This window comes from Watersipora subatra, chromosome 1, assembly GCF_963576615.1.
Source record: "Watersipora subatra chromosome 1, tzWatSuba1.1, whole genome shotgun sequence".
In the NCBI taxonomy this organism is placed as follows: Eukaryota; Metazoa; Bryozoa; class Gymnolaemata; order Cheilostomatida; family Watersiporidae; genus Watersipora; species Watersipora subatra.
This window is the reverse complement of record NC_088708.1, coordinates 54,645,182-54,670,402: the sequence shown is the minus strand read 5'-3', so window position 1 is coordinate 54,670,402 and position 25,221 is coordinate 54,645,182. Positions and strand designations below refer to the sequence as shown.

The following is a 25,221-nucleotide window of genomic DNA, read 5'->3' as shown; positions in this document are numbered from 1 at the left end:
CGTTTCTGTAGAATTGAAGCGAAACTCCAAAATCTGTATGAGATCAATGAAAGTTTTTTTTTATAATAACTTTGTTGGCGTAAACTGCTAGTGATATTTGAGGTATGATTAAATCGAAATATTTTGAACTAATCTATTATTATAGTAATTTTGTATTCACTTTGTTAATTTTGATAATACCTTGGTGGTTCTTTGGTATAACTCTTATTCATGTATTCAAACTGGTGTCTGGTTTGCAGGCTAAGAATATTTAGTCGTCTCAAGTACATTCACTCGCTTTCATCTATTCAGTCTCTTTGTGCTCATCTGTTCTGCTTTTTTATCAATTAAGTTTGGCTGGTTTAGACATGCTAACAGGCAGTGAATGTAGGCATTCGCTATGCTCAAGCTGCTCCAGCTTACTCTAAGTTTTATTCGGTTGTTATTATTAAGTATATATAATTCAGAGCAATTAAATGAAAGCTAATGGAAAGTGCTCACACTGTTTGAATGTCTTTGGCATAGCCTAACAATGGAGTTTTTTGTTGTCAAACCAACAACATCTTCCAGTCTGATACATTAATATCAGATGCAAGAATCACTAGCATGAGTCATTGGCACTAAATAATCGACAAACTCTAAGCAAAAGCAAAGTAGCACAGTAATTCATACAAGTCACTTGTCTAAAAAATAAATTAAAAAAGTTAGACAGATTTGTGCTGTCATTTATTTAAATTAAATAGCCATAGCTTGTTGATTTATTGTAACCCGTGAAGGGTAATCACATAGGTAATTAGACCCTTGTGGAGAGTTCACTTTGGAACTCATTTGCACAACTTTTTTAGTTTTATAATGTTTTTTCTCAGCCTCGTCGCCCTGCTTTACCTCATGGCTACTTTGTGTATAGCAACAAGAAGATTTTTGTAGGTATTCATTCAGTGACATATTTTGGAATATAACTATATATGCTTTATTTTCTAAAAATGTGTTGTAGGTTTTATAAAAGAAAACTCATTCTTTTGGTTACCTATTTAAAAAGGTCTGTTCTACAAACTGGCTAGTACGTAGTTCCTATAGTTACGATTAATAAAGTTTCTGATTGTCGTGCTCACAGGTGTCCTTTAGCGGGGATATTGCTGAAGCCGAGACCGGGCCGTGGTCTACACACACATAAAACAACAAAGGTCCACGTAGTTCTGAGCAAAAACAAAAGTATCCATCAAAATATCTCACCAATCCGATGAGCAGCACACACAAAAACTAAACCAATCGACAGCGCCACCCATCATGTCAAAATATTCCAAGTTTCAAGTCATGTCTTGCACAACTCACCTTATGGTTTGTCAAAACTTGTCCCAAAGTCCCTATTAACTTGAGACTGTCCAATATCCGTTTTAGAAATGGTTGCCGCTAGCCTAGCCTAACGTTCTGATTCAACATCTTAGTAACTATCGGGGCATTGCTGAGTGCTCCTGATCTTTTTTAATCTTTCTTAAGCATGCAAGAACCAATCAAAATCGGATTAACGCTATTGTAAACAAAACTTAAGAGGGACTCAAAAAGATTGGGAGAACTCAGCAATGCCCCGATAGTTACTAAGATGTTGAATCAGAACGTTAGGTTAGGCTAGCGGCGACCATTTCTAAAACGGATATTACACAGTCTCAAATTAATAAGGACTTTGGGACAAGTTTTGACAAACCATAAGGTGAGTTGTGCAAGACATGACTTGAAACTTGGAATATTTTGACATGATGGGTGGCGCTGTCGATTGGTTTAGTTTTTGTGTGTGCTGCTCATCGGATTGGTGAGATATTTGGATGGATACTTTTGTTTTTGCTCAGAACTACGTGGACCTTTGTTGTTTTTTGTGTGTGTAGACTACGGCCCGGTCTCGGCTTCGGCAATATCTCCGCTAAAGGACACCTGTGGTCGTGCTAATAGCTTTTAATCAGTTTAAAAAGTTGTAAATGGACCTTAAATAGGTGACGGGTTGGCTGATTAATTCTTACCCAAGTGAATTGAGGAAGCTGAGATTTGGTACTAATGAAAAGGCATCTGCTGGGTCTTCACTTTGATATATTTAAAATAGTGGACACAGATTTTTTGAATTGTGCCTGCAGAGCAGTTTGTTATGATTTACCCATTTTAATCACATATGATTCTGTATATATGATAAATTTTCGACTGTTGTTTGTTATTGTTTGTTTTATGGTACCCATATGTACATTTACCCATACCCATATGAAATTAAGTATTACATCAGTAGTATCATGTCCTTTTAAAATTCTGCATATGATATGTAATGCAAGAAATACATTATTGTAATTGTTGTCGTGGAAAGGTGGGTTTAGTTTGATAAAAGAAGATAGTCACTTGTAAATACAAGGTAATCAGCAAAGAATATGGTAAAAGTACAACTTGGAATGCTAGTCTTAATCCTATTTGATGGAGCTAGGTTATACTCAAGCATGTGCCAGATTTTGTAACCCATATCTGCTATTGGTTTTACTTGAATAAAAGCTGAAAGTCATCTCTTTAAAACTTTTTTTAAATCTACCAAAAGATTTTATGTGTAAGTCTAAAAATCTTCTTACTGCCATGCTAATTCCTGAATTGAAAAACTCTTAGCCCAGTTACTCAATTTAGAAGTATTATGTCTACTTGATCTCGAAAAAGTGTCAACATCGGTGAGAACAACTGGAGTTTCATCCTAATATTTCATTTTAAGTTATTAGAAGTTGTGAAGTCTTGGCTATAAATATTTTTCAAAACTGTTTTAATTAGCTAGAATGGAATGATTAAACATACTGGTGCTATGCTCATAAAATTTCAAGCAAATATGTTTTAGACGAAGAACTGGCAAACTGTAAAAAATTTTAAATATACATAGTTCTAAAAAGGACATGTAGAAGTTATCTAACTAAAAATCAAATATTGATATTGATGTAGGTTTACAAAAGCGTTATTGGCTGATGTTAATTCTGACTGGGACTTTGGGTGAAGAGAGCGTTTTTGAATGTTGTTCTCCATTATATATGTGCATACATAATGTATAGCGAATATATATAAAATTTACTAGTTGTGATAAAATGTGTAAAACACATTAAAAATAAAAACAATAATTGGACTTTTGACAAACCTAAAAATTTCAAAAAATCTATTCTATTTATATTTTCTTCATTGTGAGTGCTGATAGGGAAAAATGTGCATTAAAAAGTCACCATAACAGTTTTAATAAAGAAAGGCTATGCAAAACTAGGATGAATAACTCATTTTTGCGCGTTTGTTTAGTAAATTTATACAAATACAGAACCTGGCATTCATAGCAGTTATGGTCATACCCAAACAAGATGAGGATGAGTAATAATAATGAGTAATTCATTTGGCACTCACTGAATTTAGATGGAGTTTTCCAATCCTCTTCCCCCTACAAGCTACACTCAGCAAACATCACAAGATGAAACTCAGCCGCTGACTAATGAAGATTTTAGAAAGCTGATGATGACTCCACGAGTTGGAGGACCAGCTCAGAATGCTCGTGTCTACCAAAAACAGAGGTGGGCTTTAGTTAATGCAATCACAGTCATATAGCAACTTTTCCTCTTTGTATTTGTTTTGGAAAAGGGAGATTCTGTATAAGGATTGGGGACAGGAAGAACATATTGCTGATTCACTTTATTACTGAACTTTATTACTATAATTAGTCTGTTTATCAGAGTAAATCTTTTAGTAATTATGGTCAGCTATTAGGAAAATAATTTTTTTTAAATGTACTCATTTTTTTCTAGTTGATTATTGCTGCAGATCCTGCAGCACCGTATGATCAGCTAATTCAGGCCTAGACAGATACAGTGTTGATATTTTTTATGCTTGCACAGCTATAAAAATGTTCACTGTATTTCAGCTCTCTTTAAATAACTTTGTGATATTCTTGATTTGTTCCTCATCACCTGTCTAAGAATTTTTATTATAATTTTGCTGGCACTGCTCTTGTGTTTAGCATCATTTTAGTAATCAGCATATTTAAGCCTGGTTTCTATATGACAGTGCAATGATCGTGCGCGGCCCAGTGATCGTGCGCAATGCATTTCTTGGGCCGCGATGCAGTGTTTCCATATCGCGCGTAGGCGCCATGCTTGCATTGGACAGGGTGGATAATTTCCTTACTTTTTCATATGAGAGACATATTTCTTCGGAAAAAACAGCCCTCCGTTGCGAAATTGCGCTGTCATATGAAAACCAGGCTTACTCTTTCGTACGGGAGACCGATTTCTTCGGAGCCACAGCCCTCCGTTTGAATTGTGGGATAAGTTGAAAAGGTCTAGCGGTGTATTGTGGGATACATCATCGCACGCACCCATCCCAAGGATCCATTCTGTTGGATCCTTGCGATCAGCGTACGCAAGGATCTAAGAGATACGTTTCCATATCACAGCTGGCCTACGCACGACGTCGTGCGCCTTGTTGCGCGCCTTGCGCTGTCATATGGAAACTAGGCTTTAGTAATCAGATAGCCCACAAATTCGCGTTTGAGGTGCTGGTTCTCACAACCAGACAGAGATTTGAGACCAAATATTTTCTGCAATTTGGCGGTATGTATGGAGCGTACGCACGTAGAGTTTGGATAAAATCGGCCTAAAAATGTGGAAGCGTACAGTGTTTACACAGACTGACAGACATACACACAATAACAGAATGGGATTTATTAATTTAGCATTACAGAGTGGCGTGTAAACAAATTGGTGCAGAAGTGTCTGTTTGCAGAGAATTTTCACATTTTAAAGTTACATTCCAAGATCAGAAGTATATTTAGTTCAAAGTATATTCATAGTTACCTATTAGCTGTGTAGGACCAGGAGTGTTTAAATCAAAAATGCCTTTTTGGAATTTTAATTCATTTATAAATACAAAAACCTCCTAGAGAACAACTGTAACATGTCAGCTAGCTATTTTTTTAGACTGTATCCAGCTTCCCACAGCATTTTCATTCAATATGAAGCTATTTTGTATTGTTAATGCAATGTCAAATTACTGTTGTGTTATTTTAGAATTTTACTCATGATAATTTTGTTTTTAGTTCAACGAACGAAGAAGAAGGTCAAAAGTCTACCGCGGATGAGAGGAAAAAAAGAAAGCTGTATGTAGCTTATCACAACCTGTTACCAAGTTTTGTAACTTTCCAGGTTCGGTTTAACAATTGAATGCGATGATTGAGTTCATCAACTTGTTGGCAGGTGTCCCTAACTTCTCTGCATTGATGTATTGACAGTTATTACGCAAAGCTGAAGAAACTGGAAGACGAGAAGAAAAAAGAATTAGACAGTAAATACAGAGACAGGGCAAAGGAGAGGCGAGAAGGAAAAGCAAATGAAGATCCAACGCAAGACATTAGTACTACTGCGGACTACAGGGCCGTTGCCCCTGAAGTGAAAGTGTGAGTAGAAATAAGTAACAAGCTTTGCAGGCTATCATTTGACTGTGGTGTGTAAGTAGTCAGCTCTGTTTCCACTATTAGCTAATGTATTTACATGTACATGTGTTCATTAGTGCTCTGGCAACTTTTTTTGTCATGAAATATGTTACTATTAGTTTTTGATGATAGCAACTCTTACAGAAATTTATCCTTGATTAAATTTACTGTATATTGATGAAAAGCATGTTTTCCAAATGACCTGATTTACTGTATGTATAATTGAAATGTATGACAGCCCAGACCAGTTTAATGATTTTTGACTATTAACACTTATCTAGCTCACCCAACAAGTGCCATGTCTTACTAGCTCCTTCATTTGCTAGGTTTATCCTGTCCATCCTTATATGAGTGAACGATATCATACTGAGGTTATATTGGATTATTATAAGCTAGGCTGTCCATCCTTATATGAGTGAACGATATCATACTGAGGTTAGATTGGATTATTATAAGCTAGGCTGTCCATCCTTATATGAGTGAACGATATCATACTGAGGTTATATTGGATTATTATAAGCTAGGCTATTCTAAAATCATTATATCTTTGATGTTAGAACAGCCTAGCATCCAAAAAATAGAATGTTTTATTTCGTTTAACCACATATGAATACTTTGCTGTAACAGTTGATACCATTTTTGTGGAGAGAATGACAGTGAGGATCAGAGGTATTTGAATGCATATACAATACATCAAGCATAAAACTATTTAGTCATGGTCAAAGCAAAAAATTTATCTGTCGTAAAATACTATAAATAAAATGATTTATTCTCTCTGTTGTAAAATGAAGATTTATATATATGAAGGCTGAAACTAAACTTGCAAACTCTATTTCGGGACTACTAAATTATTTTAGGACTATTAGGTCTATTCTATGTAGATAGGTCAGCTACCACTATCTCACTGGTTACGTCTAGCTACTCAAATACAATAAGCTATTGTTTATTGTCATGTTAAAGTGGCAAAACAAAAGGTTTTCTCTTTCTACTTAGTATTTGAAAATAGAGGATCAAAAATTAATATAATGTCTTAATCAATTATTCTATCAAAACATTTTCGAGCACAATTCTATTGGGCAATCATTTTGATTGACAAGTTTGGTTTTCTGCTTCATTCAAGTCTGAATTCTGAGCTCATATTCTGCGTTGGTTTACTGTTCTCTCATGTCTCATCTTAGTGGTACAACACAGGCGGAGAAGAGGAAGAAGATTATCGAGGAATCAAAGTTTTTGGGAGGAGACATGGAGCACACTCACTTGGTTAAAGGCCTCGACTATGCTCTGCTCGACAAGGTCAGGGCTGAGATAACGAGCAAGGAGACTCATGATGAAGATCTTGAAGCGGTAATAGAGAACCCGGAGGATGTCGAGCTGTATGTTTGATTAAATGTTTTTCCATTATATTGTTTAGTTTTTGTTGATGTCTTGTATGGCTGGTCCTTATGGTGACTCATTAGCAAGGGGTTCAATAGCATAAATTTAAATATGAAAAGTTGCCTGTGAAGTTAATTTTTTTAATTGTTAAAAAAGCTGCATTGAGGACCTAATCTAGAGTATCACTCGTAAAGTTCCTTTTTATGCGTAGGTCTTGCGTTTGCGTGTAAATATGCTGTAATTTTGCTACGATTCGCATAAAAATTTAACTAAAATATTTTAAGATAGTATAGTAGTTATAATGAGGAAGAGAGTAAAAGTATTTGTGAAGCAAAGAAAGTATAAAACAAGTGGCAGTTGCGAGGCTGAGCTGAAGATAAAATGTAATAGATATCAAATATAATATAAACAAGAATTATAGTCGTAGTATCGGTCATAGTCGTTATTATAGTTGTATTTATATTAGCTTTCTATCCGTACTGCAACCTCCACCTATGCACCGTCCCTTTCTTGTATCAGCAAAGCTGCACCTCAATTTGTTTATCTTTAACTCAGAAGGTTTATTTATTTATTCTCAAATTTAAAATTTAATATTTTGCATTTAGTTCCATAGTTTTGTAAAATAAACTTATTTTAATTATGATATGTAATTACTATGAAAAGAAATGAATGAAATATAATGTATCCTTTTAATGAATGGTTACATCAACATATAAACATATCATCGAATAAAGTGAATATCGGACTGGCTTAATTTCACACTTCGAGACTGAATTGTGTATGTTTAATGGTTGATGCTTGGTAAGTTTGTATATCATGATGGAGAGGTATCAGCTCTTGAAATAATTTGTTTCGCATTGTTTTTGGTTTGATTATAAAAACTGTGAGATGTCGGTGGCAACTCTGTTGTCAAGAGTTTGTTTCAAGAAGTAATATTCTTTCTGTGTCTAGGGATGAAGAGGAAGGAGAGGAGGCAGAACTGAGTGGTAGACTCGGTGAGTTATATGCTCTTGTTATAAACTTTAGAAATTATATTATTGTTTTGATTCAGCCGCAAATGGAAACCTTCAGGTCATTGGTCACTTTATTGTATAAAATTATTCCTTAAATTCAAAGTTTAGGGTGGTTAACTCGCTAGTTCGCTCAACTAACAAGTGCTTGTTATATAGATTGGTGTTCTTCTATTGTTTCATGACGACAAGTGTTGCCAAGTTCATAAAAGAAAAGTAGCAGTAGGTAATTTTCAGATATTTTGCGGCAGATTATTTTTTAAGGTTTTTTGTAGTTAAAGCATTGAATGACTTAATCAGAGATTTGTAAGAAGCTAGGTTTTAAACCACTCGAACAACTGTTTTAAATTTCTCATGCTGTCTTGACAGCAAAGAGTGTGTACAAAGTACTCTTCAAGAACAAGCTCCCACAAAAGAATGACATGTTTGTACCAGGCAGGATGGCTTATGTTGTTGATCTTGAAGACGATTTCCCTGAAAGTGATATTCCTACAACAGCGATTAGGTCAAAGGTCGCTATACGCTTCATGCTCTGGTAGCAAAGTTGTACTATTTGATGTTGTTTGCTTCTTTTGTATTTGATATTGCAATTAAAAATTTGGGTTCAATGTGGACTTTGTGTAAGAAAATCATGTATAATCACTGAATATTATATAGAACCCTAACTTACATGATGATAAATGATTTGCTATACCTGCGTATGTTAGATTTGTCTGCTCATGATTTGGAGATTCTCATTACATTTTCTGTCTTTATAAAGGGAGTTGTCTGCTGAATGAACTGTGATTATACAGTAATCCCTCGCTACTTTACAGAAAAGCGTTTGTGGCTTCAGTACTTCATGCGATAAAAATTATTCATTCAAAAGTCTTTAGAAATTCGAAATATATAAAAACTAAAATACTATATATCTCTCTTCTGCTCTGGCCCGGTGAGATCCCTCCAGGAACATCGTCGGGATAGCAGTGGCCGTAGTTCACTGTTTATCTTGTTACTTTTCATCAAGCGCAAAAGTTTAAAGTGCAAAGTGCTTGTGACATCCTTTATCAGGCCTCTTAAACACCCTCGACTCTCAAAATAGTCTAATGAACATAAAAAAGAGGAAAGTGTTTACAATTAAAAAAAAACTGACTATTAGTTTTTAGTTTTTATTTCACAAATTTTCGCTTATCTCAGAAAGTGAGGGGATGCTGTAGTATTTACAATGACAGTTAAACTGGAATAGTTTCCTTGAAATTGTTTTGTGGTTTTGGGCTATGTATATCACTTTTTCTGCTTCATGATCACATGATTTAATGCCTATATATATATATATAATTTATACGATTCTTGATGATGATCATGAGTGTACTAATTCAACAGTGTTTACATTTTCAAACCATTTAAAAATCTTGAATTTTATGTTAAACTTTGGATTTTTGTATACCGCTTTTATAATTGATGATTATATTGCCTGAGAAGCAGCTTGGACACTTCTACGATGATTCTATGAGTCTGGTTTCACTTGTTACTATCAATTCTGGTTTTTACACTTTTACAAATATCTTAAAACGTAACATCTAAATTTTATTATGAACAAAATACCTCAAGATGATTGCATTTTATGTTTAAGGTGAACTAAAAGTGTTCAGCATATGCACCCTAGTAGATTAAGGTGATTATTTCTATATTTCAGTTTCAAGTCTATAGCATATCATATGTTCCCTCTTGTAGGCTGACTGCCCGGCAGCACCTGAGACAGCAACTCTCACCACCAATGATATCGTTATCAATAAACTCACTCAGATACTCTCATACTTGCGGCAGGGCCGAAGGGATAAGAAGAAAAGGAAAGAGAAAGGTAACACCTTCTTCCTATTGCGTACCCTTCTCGTGTTTTCTTTTCACAGAATCTTTTTTAATTTTGATTTTGTTAGCCAACTAGTTTGTATGTGTGTATTGTATCATTTGCCAAAAATTATAACTATGATTCGTCAAGTTTTGACAACTCCATATTTGAGTTTTTTTATGCATGTTATTGATGATCTCAATTTAGTGGTATATATTTTATCACTGTTGAGTTTACTGAGTTCTAACGTTATAAAAAAATTTGAAGTTTAAAAAAGCTGTTATTTTGATATGATTTATGGTAGTGGCTGGAGAAATTAAGAGCAGATGCCACACAGCCCTATATGGATCATAGTTGATTTGCTTAGCTTTGACATTTCCAATTTTAATCTTTCCAGTGCTAACTTCATCGAATGTTTTCTCTTATTATAAGTTGAGTTTTAAGAATACATTAGCTGAAAATACAGTGGCTGTGTCTAAAATACAATACAGGGGCTGTGTCTAAAATACAATACAGGGGCTGTGTCTAAACTACAATACAGTGGCTGTGTCTAAAATACAATACAGTGGCTGTGTCTAAAATACAATACAGGGGCTGTGTCTAAAATACAATACAGTGGCTGTGTCTAAAATACAATACAGTGGCTGTGTCTAAAATACAATACAGTGGCTGTGTCTAAAATACAATACAGTGGCTGTGTCTAAAATACAATACAGGGGCTGTGTCTAAAATACAATACAGTGGCTGTGTCTAAAATACAATACAGGGGCTGTGTCTAAAATACAATACAGTGGCTGTGTCTAAAATACAATACAGGGGCTGTGTCTAAAATACAATACAGGGGCTGTGTCTAAAATACAATACAGGGGCTGTGTCTAAAATACAATACAGGGGCTGTGTCTAAAATACAATACAGTGGCTGTGTCTGGTTTCAGTTTGAGTGATTCAATATTATGTTTAATGAAAAAAAGTTGCAATTCTGGTTGAAAAAAAATTCAACCAGACATTTTATGTGAATAATTAGTATATTACCTGCATTTTGGAAAGTTTGTTTTTGTTAAGGAAATTATTTTGCTTTTACTGCTGTTTAGTTTTAAATTTTATATAGAATAAATGTAGAGATCTCAACAATTATTTGAAATCAATCAGGTTACCATATTCACTTCGCTTACAAAATAAGATATGGTTTTCTAACTCAAGATAATAAGCTTTTGCTTAGTTATTTTCATTTTATGAAGCATACCATTAGCAGAGCTGTCCTCGTTGTAGGTAAAAATTTAACCAAACTGTAAATTGAAAAGAAAATTCAATGAGTACACAACTTCTATAGGCTATACGTATGCTGGTCCAAGGTCTATGTATCTTCCTAAGCGTAGCGGAAGGTCAGACAAAATTTCAACTCAGTAGGACTTGTTATCAGAGGGCTCTGTGAGGTGCCCACTACACACAGGCTGGTGTTTTATTATCAGGCTGCACTAGTCAAAGTTTTACTGAATATGAAATCAGACTGATTCATATATGATTATTTAGATGATAAAATCATGGTTTTCCAATCACACCTGTGCAATTTCAAATGGGACAATAAAATTGTCTGGCATAGGTGTCAAAGTTTCCATTTATATTAGCTGGCACTATAATTTTGGTGCAATGCTTCCAGCAACTCTCCAGTATGCAAAGAGTTAATAACGCTAGCAGCATTAGCCAATAAGGTGCAAAGGATTCAAAAAATAATAGAGTAGAAATACAAATCTTTTTCATTGATCGTTTCTTATTACTTCTCTAGTTTGTTTACATCTAATTTAGTTTTTTGACATTTTAAATAATTCATTCGTTTTGATACTATGAGTTGTTACCTGCGTTATTTATTATTATTAAATTATTATTTATTAAAGAGTTGATGGTAGCTGGTTAAGGAATGAAGACAGTGTATTTTATGGTAATTTAACATACAACAGTTTGGACATACACAGCAGATCTCAGAATAAATTGTATTTAAATTGTATGTAAAAGAATTTCCTGTATAGGATTAGCTGTTCACCTGTTCTTTCAGGAGTTGTCTTCTTATTGTGTAGTATGCGCGTACAGTTTTGTTAGTCTGGTATTATTTGGATGCTTTCGAAATTGTGAAGTGTACTTATCTAAAAACTCGAAGGCTGTGTCTATTTTTAATGTTTGATGCCAATAATACGCCTGATTAGACAACTGTGTACATTAAAGGTTGACTTGTAACAAAATTCACATCACAGTTATTTGGTATCAAAAGATTCACCATGTCTTACTCTGTTGTGTTGTAGGTGCCAAATATGTGGAAATGTGATTACAAGCTTTTAAAAGCTCAAAAACGAAAAGCCGTCGTAGATTGGAATCTCTTTATTTCGATGACGTAGCCATGAAATTTGGTTATCGTCTTGTCACGTGATGTTCTCACGTGAATTGAAAGGCCAAAAAAAAGCTCAATGTAAAACTTATCGCAGCACTAGTTTATTACAAACACTTCGGGTTTTACCGAAGACCCCGTATCAAATACAGATGCTCGCTACTTTACAGTTTTGTTTCGGTTTGATCTAATCGGCAAGTCGTAATCTGATCATGTGACCCAATACGTAGCAAATAATTTCTGCAGCACTTTCCGATTATCACAAGTGACCAACAGGCTCGTCATGATTATCAGACAATGATATGTACTCCTTCAAGCTAAGGCTAAAAAACTAAGCGAATTTTTACGGTAAGTTACAAGATATCACTGCTAAAAGTGACAGAATTTCAATGACGATAAAACAGACGCGTAAGAACAATAGACATGATTTTATTGAATGCGTGAAGTATATTTGTGAAAATATTTTGACGAATAAGGTCGCAAGAAAGTGTAAACAGAAACCATCTTTCACAACTACGTCACATATGAGCCGTTTTGGAAAGAGAATCCAAACTATGGCGGTCTCGTGTGGCTGCGATTTTCTGTTCGTTTTGAGCTTTTAAGAGCTTGTAATCACATTCCCACATATTTGGTACCTACAACACAACAGAGTAAGACATGGTGAATCTTTTCATATCAAATAACTGTAATGTGAATTTTGTTGCAAGTCAGCCTTTAAGGAAATTTATGGATGAACAGAGACTTTCTTGTTGACCTAAAATGAATTAAAGATGGAACAAAGCAAATAGACAGAACAATACTGCAGGCGAACCCTTTGGCTATGGAACAGTGGATATTGTCGATTTGAATATTTTTGTGAATGCATATATTTATGTTTGCAAAAATACAACAAAACAGCGGGCAAGCAAAGAAACTAATTTGTACACGGTTGTATATTTACTTACCAAATCATAGCCTATATCGTTAAAGTTTGGAATGTTTTCTTTTTTAGAAAAAGCAAATGAGGCTGCAACAAAGGAGTTGATGAAACCAAAGGATGATATTGAGTGAGTATCTTTGTGGTGGTTGTGTAATTATTGATATCTCTATGGCTGTGGAATTCTTAGTATCTCTTTGGTTGTGGAATTCTTAGTATCTCTATGATTGTGGAATTATTAATATCTCTATGGTTGTGTGATTATTAATATCTCTATGGTTGTGGAGTTATTAATATCTCTATGGTTGTGGAATTATTAATATCTCTATGGTTGTGTGATTATTAATATCTCTATGGTTGTGTGATTATTAATATCTCTATGGTTGTGGAGTTATTAATATCTCTATGGTTGTGGAATTATTAATATCTCTATGGTTGTGGAGTTATTCATATCTTTATGGTTGTGTAATTATTAATATCTTTATGGTTGTGGAATTATTAATATCTCAATGTTTGTGGAATTATTAATATCTTTATGGTTGTGGAATATCTAATATCTCTATGGTTGTAGAATTCTTAAACATCCAAAGGCAAAAGCACACTTAAAACACTATTGAGCAGATTCGTCAGCATTGATATTGCTGCAGATGGCAGCAGTAGACGTTAGCAAATGTCTGTGTATTAGGATTACATGAAATTTTCCCCTTCTCATTCGTTGTGGTTGCCGAGCATTTCGTGTGAGAATATGCTTTTAAACGAAACTCAGATACACCAAAAATATTTTTCAAGTGAGATTAGTAAAAATGAATTCTAAAAAGTATCAATCCATGTTGCAAATTTCAAAGAAAAATTGACCCTGTAAATGTCAAGTACAAAGAATTTCATTTGTGTTTAATACCCCCAGTGTGTTTCACAAAACATTTGTTTTAGTTTAGAAAATTTAGGTTCCAGTGGGTTTTCCAGAAGGTTCCAGTGGGTTTTGTGTCAATTCATCTCCTCATTTAACACGTTACTGACAAGCTTTATGCTTATCTTCTTTTTTATTCCACTAGGTCATCAGCTGCCGGTGTTTTCGTTTGTTATAGCTTTCTATAATTCTGTCCAACACATTGCGCCGTTCTTCCGCCTTGTGAAATGACATAGGGCTTATTAGGTGCTTCTCTTCATTCTGATTGGTTACTGCAACAAACACTATAGCTCAAGTTCACATAGGTGTATGACCAGTTTCTGTGTAAGCAAAAGTACATTTATTTACCTGCTTTATTGATCACTTGTGTTTGTCGTAAAGCAAGTCTAACTTGATATGTTTCTGATACCAGCATGTAACGGAAACAAAACGTTTCAGAAGGATTTTGCTTTGTAGGAGTCTTACTTACTCATGACTATTATAGTACCTTGGAAATCTGACTTTAAAAGATTTTGTTCACAATTAGTTCATTAAATACTTATTGTGAACTCTAGCTTTAATGGTATGATAAAAAATCTATAACTCACATTTTCAGTGCATATAATACAGTTTTGTTGAAATTTTACAGCAATCATTATGCTTGTTAGACCAAAGTCAATTAGCATTTAATCCCTTTTGTAAGTTTACAACAGTATCCCTGCTATTCTGGTTAGATAATGGTTAGATTTCCACACAGTTTGTGAAGTAAATTGAGTTTGTGGCAAAATATGGTATTTATGAACTTTTAATATGCATATTTGTTAAATTGAACTATACATATGTTAACTTAGCAAGTTCAAGGTTAAGCCTATTTTATTCGCGCAGCAACAATCATGATGATACTGTCAGTAATTGTGTTTTGGACAGCATTAGAACGAAAAAAGCAGTGTAATTTGTCTTTTTTTTAGTGGGTTTGGGAAGCATATACAGTCAAACATGAATAACTCGAACTTCACGGGACCGAGCGAAAGTGTTCGAATTATTAGAGCGTTCAAGTTATCAGAGCACTGTCACAAGTCCATGTATTTACTTATTTATTAGTAGATACATGTACATATATAAACTATAATATAAATCAAAAGCACAAATGGCTTGTTTCAAATTAAATCCTTCTAATGTAAAGTTTAAAACGTTTTTATCAAAAAGTATAGAGATTTTTCTATCACTTGAGATTGGTTTGTTGTTTGAGGTGATGTAATTGCCAGGACGTTTTTAGATTGACACTAGCTGCATTACCCGCCTACAGTAACAGATTCACGGGCAGCATAAGGTTTATTGAGAGTTGGATTTCATACTGTAAAACAACTCCAAATATGCAGTTACATCTGCCTCTCTCCTTCTCTCCGTCTCTCCCCTCTCTCTCTCCCCTCTCTCTCCCTCCTCCTTCCCCCTCTCTCCCCCTCTCTCTCCCTCTTTCTCTCCCTCTCTCTCTCCCCCCTCTCCTCCTCGCTCTCCCTCTCTCTCCCCTTCTCTCCCTCTCTCTTTCCCTCTCTCCCCCCTTTCTCTCTCCCTCTCTCGTCCCTCTCTCTTCCTCTCTCTCTCCCCCTCTCCTCCTCGCTCTCTCCCTCTCTCTCCCCTTCTCTCTCTCCCTCTCTCCCCCCTCTCCCTCTCTCTCTCCCTTTCTCCCCCCTCCTCTCTCTCCCTTTCTCTCCCCCCCCCCTCTCTCCCTTTCTCTCCCCCCCCTCTCTCTCCCTTAGTTCAACGCAACACTTGCGGATAGACAACATTTTTGGTTTTTCTGTCGGGCGTATGAAGAAACAGTTTTCGGCGTGTGCCTACTTTTGAGCAGGCGACGTATAGCTGGTCATGGCTGATGCAGGGTGACAGTAAGTCGATAGCAGCTGCACTCTTTCTTTTCACAATAGCGTATCGCAACCCTCGGAGTACTCGTGAAAGTTCTGTAATAGTAAGTTACATTAGGCCTACTCGTAGCTGGAAAAAAATTAGTAACTCGGCTGCCGAAGGAAATGAACATGACCCACTATCACGAACAGCGGCAAATCCAACGTTATTAAGTAGTGGAGATGTGGCAATTCATATACAATACAACATCGTATAAGAAACACTTACCTTTTTGATGTGGAAATTTAGTAGGTGAGAAATGCGTTTTTCTAGTGGCTCCAAGAAACAAACGTTTACGTGACCTTCTCGGTACACGTTGGCAGTAAATATTAATTGCATGTAAATAACTACTCGTTAATTTATTTTATTTAATAAATAGTACATTTGTATAGCTGTATAGACACCTTTGTATAGGCCGCAGAACTCAGGAAGGCGCTTTTTAACACGGCAGAAAATTTGCTGTTTAAAAAGCGTGCTAACCGGGGATTTCGGTTAATGCGCCCGAGCGGTGAAAGAAAAACAACAGAATCGCCACACCTTTATATAAGCCGCTTGGCTCAAATCGTCAGAGAAAAGTAGCGGCTAATAGTCCATATTACGAAGTTACGATATTTAGTATTCATATTAGTTCAGTTGGTTTCGTTCGACCGAATGGAAAAAGAAAGACCGCTCTATAATTTATTTACTGTTACTACACATATTAATTCAGTTCGCTTCGTACGACCGAAATTCGTACGACGATAAAAGGAAAGACCGCTCTATAAGGCGGACACTCAATTAAACAGACAGACAACGATTGCCGTTTATATAGTAGATAGAGAACAGCGTTTTTCTAGTGGTTGCAAGAAACAAATGTTCACATGACCTTCCCGGTACACGTTGGCAGTAAATATTAATTAGATGTAATTTACTACTCATTAATTTATTTAAAGAGTAGTAAATTTTATTTAATTCACTACTAATATTTACTACTAATTTAATTTTACTACTTACTCATATTAATTAAGTTTGCTTCGTACGATCGAATCTGTTACAATCTTGCCACAATCAATACTCATAGAGGATCTATTCTTCAGCCCTGAACCCTTGTATATAGTACATATCAATCAATTTATCTTTGTATAAGCTATCCTGCATTACTTATTTGAAGTCATCCTCTCATGTAAATTTTCTTTTAACTTTTACACAAATAATCTCAAACTAAATATGAATTGTTCACTACTATCTTGCATTCAGGATTCTTCTACAGTTTCCGTTTTATTGGATAATATGCCTGCAAATAGAGGCTTTTTGTTATTTTGTTATCAGCAAAATAAAAGATTACTAACTAACGATCGAATCGAAAAAAAAGACCGCCATATAATTTATTTATACTGCTCATATTTGGGAGTTATCGGTGACTCAATATATCGAGAAGACAACTCATACTATTAGCATATCAGTATTTATCGTCCATCCCTACGATGAATAGCAGGTTACGTATTATAATAGAGGTTAGAGCGGTTAAAAACCACAGAATAGACACGCCCTTATATAAAAGTAGTGGCTAATAGTCGGAAAAGTACGGTACTCTATAAAGCGGACAGACAGATACACAACGATTGCCGTTTATATAGTAGATTGGCAAAACTTGATCGTTGTTGAAATGCTCAAAAGAAAAGACATCTTTTTCTTTTGAGCGTTTTACCCACGATCAATTTTGCCGATTTTTTTTGAAGTTTATGCAAAGATTACCTCACTTTACCTTGCTTCCGAAGGGCGATTGCTAAGCGGATGTTTGGTATAAATCAAATTTCACCAAACCTTTAGAAAAGTCGTTGACAAAAATATTTTGCCGATGGTGGTAATAACGACGCTTATGAATTACGAAAATTTGAGGTTTACCTCTATGGCTTGGAATAAAGTGATTTTCTAAAGCGATAACAACCGTTTCGGTAGCCGTTGGGCAAAAAACAGTTCGAGTTAACAGTGTTGAGTTCGAGTTATCTATAGCAATTTATCATTACGTGGGAACGGACCAAAGAAACCGTTCGAATTAACCATGTGTTTGAGGTATCCGTGGGCGAGTTATCCATGTTTGACTGTATGTGTATGTCAGTAGATTACCTTTAGCTTTTATAATATTTAGGAAGGGTTTGAAGGGAGAATGTATTAGGAAGGGTTGTGGGAGAATGTATTTGTTTATCTCATGTATCGGCTAGCAAGACTGGCTCGCCATTGCTGTTCTGTGATTCTCTGAAAACTGTGACTTGTTGGTGAAGTATGGCGCTGCTACCAGTATTGTATTTCATTCAAATTCACACTGGCAGCAACTGCTGCTAGCTGTATGAGCACTCGTGACCTCACAGGTGTCGTTCTTCAAGTTATTGAAATAGTATCGACTTTCATAGCCGCAAGCGTTAACAGTGCACTTTGAAAAGTGGTTTGTGAAAATCGGAAAAATAATAAAGGCTCGCTGAATATGGCTTTGTGCTCTGTAAATGTTTGCGTGGTTTATTTGACGTGGGTTGAAGAAGGTGTTGTTATTATAAAATCAATTCCTATGGTGGTATATTATCATGCTGTGTAGTACTTTGGGCAGTATCCTTTTAATCTAGTTTTTTACTGCTTCGTAGATGGCATGCGTAAAAGGAGTTTCCCACGTATTTATTTTACAATGGTGATTATGCAGCTTCATGTAATAGAACAAAACATTTGTTATAAAAATAAGTATCTAACAGCTATTATGTTACAACAATGTTTAATGTTGAAGGAAAGACTTTCTAGTAGACCTGCTAAAATAGTTTTATCATTTTGTACAAGGTGTCACTTAGTGAACGCACTCCTCTGGTGGCCATGGTTTCTATAAAGGAGATGAGAAAGTCTTTTCACATACAAAGTTGTGGCTGTCGGTATATAAACTAGGCTTATGACGCATTAGAACTTCACTGTGTATCTCAGTGCAGTGCGCAGTAATTTTGCAGTGTATTACATTTTAATGCTCAATAAACATTTACTGCTACTGTAACTGTGTTCTTACCGCGAATCGCCCGCTGTGATCTACTGCGCATTTATTTCTATGACGCATTACAGGAAATCCATCAATTCATGCACACTGCATGGCTGTGACATGCTTGCTATTGCACTGCTAATACAACTACATAGATATCTAGGCAAAAATTTGCCGCAACTGTAATGCATTTTACATTTGGTCATCAGTAAGTATTTATCAAGGCACAGTTATGTTTTTTTGTTATGGTCACAACCCTGATATAGACACATAAAAGTCTGCAGCCAAGAATCTGAAAGTAGAATTGGTACTGCTATGACTGATCAGTCAGAAATATGCTGGGTGTGTTTGGACTGCATTTGTATGAGGCAATCTTATTATGTCAACATTCTGTGTGATTGACATTCTATGTTAATTCTCTGTTGTAACCTTGTTGTAGCATATTTGAAGATAAATATACTGCAGCTAACACTGGTGCCTCTGATAAGGGAAGGGACCGGAGTGCCCGGGAAGAGAAACACAGACCCTCTGACAGACATCGCGGTGACAATAGAGATCGACATGATAGAGGTCGGGATAGGTAAGCTGCTATGTCTCTTACACAATTTATTAACAGAAATAAAAAAGAATTGGAGATACATTTGATATATTTAAATCTTGTTATTTTGATTAGTTAATGCATTCGTATTTTTGTGAAACTCTTATTTATCAAACTCTATGGTAAAATTCTGTTAAAGTATAAAGTTGCACTGAAAATTCATGTTTAGTACATTTAGTTCGTCAAATCTCTTGTTATTTTCGCTGTTATTGACACCAGTTCTTAAAGAGAAATCTTTTGATGTTAGGTTTTCTCCAGTATTCATGTTTCTTTTGTCTGTATATTTTTAAAAACAGTAAAGTCGAAATGGCAAGTAAATTAGATACAGAGATATAAAAATGTTAGTTACAGGATTTTTATGATGGTGTTTACTGGTTCTGTGAGCATATAACCAATTGGATATATTAATTACTGTCAAAATTTGTCTTTTCAAAATGCTGAAAACATTCTGTAGTGTAAATAGTTCATAAAAGCTTCTGACATTGTTAATAATCTATATTTCTCTAAGTTTGTGTGTCTGTGTATGTCCAACTATAGCTATTAAAATCTTAGAATGAAGAGTCTGTATCGCGGAACATTTGATCTCGAACCCTCTTATTCGCCAGTCCAATTTCTCACTAATTACGCCACCCGAATTTGATGGATTTATTAGGCGATATATGTCGTTATATGGGTGCAAATATGCTACCACTCTCCGTTACGGCGCAACGTTATGGAGAGCAGTAGCATAATTTTATGCATGCTCAATCGTGAGAGCAAGTGATTAGCTCTTATTAGTAAGCTTACTCAAATTAGCCATTGGCAATGTGCCCGGCTAATAACAAGTGGCAGGCAACTACATTACCTCTCGTTATTTATAAGCTGCTTTTTACTACCCGGGCATTTCACTAGTACAATATATTTATTTTCATCCCTATATTATTATTGATAATATGGAACAAACCTGGATAGTTTTGGGGCATTTCGATTGTTAATATTAATAATCAGCAAGAACATAGCACAGACCCGTCAGATGAATACACTTGATATAACAGTTTCAACAGTTCTTAGTTCCAGTTTACTAACTGATGGCTAGTTTGTCGTTTGCTGTCTGTCCAGCTATAGCCATTAGAATCTAGTAATGAAAATTATGCGAAGATTTGAACTCACGAAGATCATCCTTTTCGCGATTGCGCACGCTGGTTTATTAATTAACACAGTGCGCCCATGGATTACGTGGTCCTGTTATAAGATTTTTTCACTTCACTCTATGAAACAATGATTTTCTTCGTAGGGCAAATTTGTTTTCCGTCATACGATATCAACAAAAGTTTCTCTCAGAATTAAAATTTGGCAGTTGGTGTACTGATTACAACGAAATAACAAAAATGTCAATATGATATTCGCCGAAATCCCTCGCACAACTTGTAAAAGTAATATACGTTTCTCGCTATCTCAGTTCAGCGTTGTTCGTAATAGGTTATAGTGAAAACGAATTCGAAAACAGGTAAGTCATAAAATTTTATTTAAAAATTGGATTTTAGTTTCGTAAAACACATACTAAAACTTAGCTTCAAGTACATGTATGTGCTTAGTAAGCTAAATTCATTTAAATTAATTTTGGGGTGTTTTAAAGTTAGTTTTTTACCATTACATGTACATCCTGTTTTTCTAATTGGTAATTTTCAAATGTGCCGTTACACACATATTTCCTGGCTTGGTAAATCTGTAAAAGCTAGATGATTTTCACGTGGGCAGTTGTATTCTCTGGAATACAGAAATTAAGTTTGTAGGAATTGCCTCTACATTCTCTCTTCGTTCGGTCAAACAAAGAAAGTCCGATATCTCATTTTAACGTTTGTATCAGTGTCGAGTGGTACCAGTATTGTCCATCAAAACTTTGAATACAACGAGCTTCTGCTGCAAAATTAACCTTTTTTTATACACAAACTTCCATGAACTCATTGGTTTTTTTTCCTAATTTATTTGAACCATACAAAAACACTTCTCATGGTATGAAGTTTAAAAGCTAAAATGGTAACAGTCACCCATTAGTATAAATACATCATTGCATTTCAATCTCTTGTCTACCTTATTACTTGTAAGACTATCATAACGTGTACGCAGGCAATTATACTTCACTCCGTAGAGCCTTACCATAATATGAGTAGATAACTCCAGCGTAATGATACCGCGAACAAGGCAAAAGATGAGCCCTCCCACAAAGGGCATCTCAGCCTTTTTCCGCAACATCCAATAAAATAGTGTGTGCATCTTCCTTTACTTCACAACAGGAGGGATGACAGGGATGATAAAAATGACAGAAAGCGGTCATACTTTGACAAGCCTGTTGAGAGGTCTGATATGGATATGACAACAGAAAAGGACCGCAAGGAAAGCACAAGCCAATTCATCAAAGGACTGAGCAAACAGTATGAACAAGTAAGCTATTGTGAACAGGCTGAATTACATGTATGCCGGTTGACAAAAGGTCCTTTAAGATACTTGTGCCTCAAAGTCTAAATAGTTTAGGCAAGTTATGAATCATATTGCCGGCCGGTATTTACTGATCACAGGTTCTTACTATGGGTTCACAAATGTCTTTGATCTGAACAAAAACACACACTAATTCATCCAGGCCTTAAACACAACAAGCCTGATGCCCTTGTTGTCTTCTGTATATCTAGGCCCTGCGTTTTAGTGGTTATGATGACATATGGCTATTCACTTAGTTTCTATACATCAATAGTGTAGCGACACCTGGATGTACCAGTGCCGAAGCGCTAAGCTGGTCTGAAAAGCCGATCACATTTCCATAGGGGCTATAGTAGAGCGATGGCTGTCCGACGCCATATGAAGCAACAGGGGATCAAGACATGCGCACGCACAAATGTATTGCCACTGATCGCTAACGCTGTTTCCATGGCACAAAGATAGCGCTTCGTATGGGTGTTTCACTTTCAAACAGCGACACTGAATCACGGTTGTTTCCATGATGGTATTGCAGTGCCACATGGAAGTATGTTAGTACGCTGTCGCTATTATTGTGTCGCTATGGAAACTTAATAATTGTGGGTGTTATGAAGGTTGTAGGAATGTTGTTTTGATTTGCTGAGTATTGGACGAGAATGCACTTCCTGCTAACCATGGTGCTGTCGCTCAGTGCTGCCAGTTATTTAGTGGCTTTTTGTGTTATTAGAGTATTGTTATTAGAGTAAGGCTGATGTGAAGGTTGTCAGCTTTATATTCTTTTGCACGTCATTATTATTATTGTAGAAATGGAATGAAATAGATTCAAAAAAGACAAAGGAAGATGGAAAATCTTCAAAAAAATCCGGGAAGAAAAAACCGGAGGTTGACAGTTACGCTGAGTGTTATCCTGGGTATGTCTCTGGTTGTTTGTTTATGCTGGAATGGCTAGATGTATATTATAGTACAGTGTGACATCGATGGTTGCGTTATAAAGTTATAGGGGTGGAAGTTATAACATAGATATGACAGCGTATACCATAGCTGACAGGTAGGTTATAATACATACCATAGTTAGGAGTGGTGTCATAGACATAGCGGTGGATGTTGTAGAATGGACGAGGCAGCAGATGCCATAGATGATTCAGATGAAGAGGCCGACTATACCAAGATGGACATGGGCAACAAGAAGGGACCAGTAAATAGATGGGACTTTGAGAATGATGAACAGTATCAGGAATACATGTCGAAGAAAGAAGCTTTGCCCAAGTAAGTCATTGATAAATTCACCTGCCTAAGATATAAACACTTAGCATCCTTTCACGCATGCTTGCTTGTAACTGTAGTAGTAGTCTTTGAGTTGCTCAACTGTTCTTCCTCTGCCATTCTCTGATTCTTCATCAAGTATTCAGGTTGTCTAACTTTTGTTTTTAGTATAAAGCAAAAGATTGCATTTATTTCTGTTTCAATGAATGAGAATCACAGCTCAGTATTACTCTGTTTCTTGTCAGTATTGAGGCTGAATTGTGGGATATTTTGATATGAACAAACAAATGTTTGGAATGTTCAGCACTGATGATGACTTACATTATTTATCGTATGTTAGAGATTTTCATCTTCTGGTCTACATTTTTTTGTGTCTTAAAACTGAATTAGGAGCTGACTCTTTTGTTTTTGACCTCTGCACAATCGGCCTATTTCAACATCTCATCTTTTTACGTCTGGTTATGCAATAGTTCGTATACAACCATATAATGAAATATTAACAATCAGGCTATTTTTGTAGTTCAAGGTCGGTTAAAGCGCTGTAATCGTATGGTACACTAACACATGTAACATTATTTTTATGACAACATTACTTCGAATAAAAACAAATTCGTCTCTCTTTTAATCATTTTCATTAAATGCATTAATTCGGTCGCTGAAATGCGTCATAATTCGCCGAATTACGTTAGTCTGATCTGGTCAATAGTAAATATTTACATAGAATATTTTCTAATAAATACATATTTACATACACCTAAATATTTTCACTAATGATTGTTAAGAGCTTTGCATATTTTTTATAAGTATGTAATCCTTTTTCTATACGCGACATCCTAGCCGTATTAGACACACAATTCTCTTACCATTTTCTTAATTGTTGAGTCCTGCAATAATCCTAAGTAGCAACTATTGAATTGGATCGTTGTAGAGCTGCCTTCCAGTATGGGGTTAAGATGTCAGATGGAAGAAAGACAAGGCGAGCGGGACCAAAGGATGAAAAGGCCGCTCTCGATAGGGAGTGGCAAAAAATCCAGAACATCATGTCAAAAAGATCTGGAGAGTCGGCTTCTAAACGCCCTAAATATTAACTGCTTAGTTCACCAGATATTAAATACTCTTTGCACCATATGCTAAATTCTTATGGCAGTGCCTAATGTCAATTGTATATGCTATTCCCATCTCATGCTGCATTTCAACTGATTGTGCCCAGGCATATTTAGCATACATGTAGTTGGGTTCAAAGAGTGATCTTATCCGTAACTCAGTGGACTGGTAGACCGCTACTATGGTTGTAAATATTGTATATACTCAACAAGTCGCTCAATAAAAATGCTTGCTGATAATGTGCTCCAATCTTGCTTATTCCTCAACACGTAACTACAGAATTTACTTGTCAAATATTGATTAACGAGCTCCTTCCTTTTGTCATTTTATCAAGTAGTCGGGGCTGGTACAATGTTCCTATCTGAATCTCATTTGCAGGCTCAAGTTCGCGATATAAACCTCTTCATTGTGTCCTCCACCTCCTTTTCTGTTTTTTTTATTTAGACAAGGTTGGTAAATAATTTTAATTTTTCTGTGCAACTATGTCTGTAATAACATATGTAAAAAGTTAACTCCAGACTTTAAAAAGGATGACTATTTGAATTGTGGTTGTTTCTGTGTAATAGTTTGGTTCTTTTATTAAAATTGTTCATAATTGGATTTGGCTGCAATTCTATCAGCCAATAGTGGTGCAGAAAAAGGAGTTGCTGCGACTTTTCACATATCATTTGGCAATAATTTAACTGAGAAAGCTTTATGGAGAATATGTTACAGACAGCAGTCTAGGGGTTATTATGTGCCCCAACATTTTTATAACGCTAATACAAAAATATAGGTTTCCAGTTCATACCGTTTACTGCCTCATAATACGTTTTTTTTCCTAAATGTCGATGTACATTTTTCAACGAGCAAACAATTTATTCCAGATGTGGAACTATGCTGGCTTTATGCAACAATTGAATGCAATAATCCTACTCAAGAATTTAGTTCAACAGTAAAAATTTTGCTTAGGAAGTCACAGTTAGTTAACATTTGTGAGTATGTAAGTTACACTATATGGACCCTGCAGGCTAAGAGAAAGCCTGTAATACCGATGCCTGGTCTTCAGACCAGCTTATCTTGCGATCAGAG

The 25,221-nt window shown here is 35.6% G+C and overlaps 1 protein-coding gene across 1 annotated transcript; it reads left to right on the top strand.

Annotated features, from left to right (window-relative positions):
• Position 1: 1 nt before the first annotated feature.
• LOC137385829 (protein Red-like) lies at positions 2 to 24,389 on the top strand. The gene is made up of 14 exons (XM_068072401.1): positions 2 to 102; positions 3,385 to 3,539; positions 5,060 to 5,119; positions 5,252 to 5,416; positions 6,631 to 6,825; positions 7,778 to 7,821; positions 8,206 to 8,348; positions 9,550 to 9,676; positions 13,033 to 13,087; positions 19,174 to 19,314; positions 21,606 to 21,753; positions 22,588 to 22,694; positions 22,894 to 23,049; positions 23,975 to 24,389. The coding sequence occupies exons 2-14, from the start codon at positions 3,385 to 3,387 to the stop codon at positions 24,132 to 24,134; spliced, it is 1,656 nt and encodes a 551-aa protein (XP_067928502.1). The 5' UTR covers positions 2 to 102; the 3' UTR covers positions 24,135 to 24,389.
• The last annotated feature ends 832 nt before the right edge of the window (positions 24,390 to 25,221 follow it).

Bases quoted from the DNA above. Each gene is read 5' to 3' on its own strand.
- LOC137385829 (XM_068072401.1), top strand. From the start codon at position 3,385: ATGGAGTTTTCCAATCCTCTTCCCCCTACAAGCTACACTCAGCAAACA. The intron at 5,120-5,251 runs GTATGTAGCTTA...ATGTATTGACAG, and splicing joins GAGAGGAAAAAAAGAAAGCT to TTATTACGCAAAGCTGAAGA. The intron at 6,826-7,777 runs GTATGTTTGATT...TTCTGTGTCTAG, and splicing joins AACCCGGAGGATGTCGAGCT to GGATGAAGAGGAAGGAGAGG.